The sequence below is a fragment of the Equus quagga genome, unplaced genomic scaffold, assembly GCF_021613505.1.
Source record: "Equus quagga isolate Etosha38 unplaced genomic scaffold, UCLA_HA_Equagga_1.0 HiC_scaffold_10527_RagTag, whole genome shotgun sequence".
NCBI lineage: Eukaryota > Metazoa > Chordata > Mammalia > Perissodactyla > Equidae > Equus > Equus quagga.
Window position 1 is genome coordinate 1 of NW_025792050.1, and position 1,400 is coordinate 1,400.

The window sequence follows — 1,400 nt, forward strand, 5'->3', positions numbered from 1 at the left end:
CTGGTCACCTTGCTCGGGAACCTTCTTATCATCTTGACCATCATTTCCGACTCCCAATTCCACACTCCCATGTATTACTTCCTCTCCAACCTCTCCTTTGTTGACATCTGCTTCACTTCCACCACTGTCCCGAAGATGCTGGTGAACATTCAGGCACAGAGAAAAGACATCTCCTACATAGGATGCCTCACACAGGTGTATTTTTTTATGATTTTTGCTTTACTGGATGGATTCCTCCTGACTGTAATGGCGTATGACAGGTTTGTGGCCATCTGCCACCCCTTGCACTACATGGTCATCATGAACCCACGCCTCTGTGGCCTCCTGGTTCTGATGTGCTGGTTCATCATTTTCTGGGTCTCCCTGTTTCATATTCTACTGTTAAGGCGGCTGACCTTCTGTATAGGTACTAAAATTCCACACTTCTTCTGTGAACTGGCTCAGGTTCTCAAAGTAGCCTGCTCTGACACCCTTATTAATAACATCAGCATGTATGTGGCTACTGCCCTACTGGGCGTGTTTCCCCTCATTGGAATCCTCTTCTCTTACTCTCAAATTGTCTCCTCTATAATGAGAATTTCCTCTGCAGGGGGAAAATATAGAGCATTTTCCACCTGTGGTTCTCACCTCTCTGCAGTCTGCTTGTACTACGGGACAGGCCTGGGCGTCTACTTCAGCTCTGCTCTGACCCATTCTTCCCACAGAAGCTCGATCGCCTCAGTGATGTACACCGTGGTCACCCCCATGCTGAACCCCTTCATCTACAGCCTGAGGAACAAGGATGTGAAGGGGGCCCTGAGAAGGGTCCTCAGTCGAGCAGCCCCTTGTCTGTGATGGGTCCCTGGCCTCAGAACTAAGTGGACATTGTGGGCTCCAAAAGCAAATATTATGGATTTAATCTCCTGGTTCGTTTTCTCCCCAAAAGAACTTGCTTCATTTTTTCTATTCCCAAGGCAGCTATGACTTTGCTTTGATTCATTTTTGTATTAGTTTCTCCCTAACAACCTCCTCAGTCAATCTTTTTTGACTTTTCTTCCCTATTTGTGGCCCATGAAGCTCTATCTTTGGTCAGCTTTCTTACAGCCATTCCTGAGATTTCCAACATTAGATCTGAAGCACTTATATTAAGTAATTGCATCATTTCCCCCCAAAATTATCTTCTCAAATGTTGATATCTTCACTTGAATTTGGTTGTGTGTTTGTTTTCCCCTGGAAGAAATGGAAGGAAAATCATACAATAGTGATTACTAAAGTGCTTGCCATGTCAAGACACTTCTTCTTTTTTTTTTTTAAAGATTTTATTTTTTCCTTTTTCTCCCCAAAGCCCCCCAATACATAGTTGTATATTCTTCATTGTGGGTCCTTCTAGTTGTGGCATGTGGGGCACTGCCTCAGCGTGG

General features: G+C 44.6%; 1 protein-coding gene across 1 annotated transcript; it reads left to right on the forward strand.

Moving 5' to 3' along the window:
• Nucleotides 1-3: 3 nt before the first annotated feature.
• LOC124231875 (olfactory receptor 7D4-like) lies at nucleotides 4-834 on the forward strand (the record flags this gene model as incomplete). Its single annotated transcript, XM_046648889.1, has 1 exon — nucleotides 4-834. A coding segment is annotated over one exon (831 nt), but the record flags the coding sequence as incomplete, so codon positions are not given.
• Nucleotides 835-1,400: the final 566 nt, after the last annotated feature.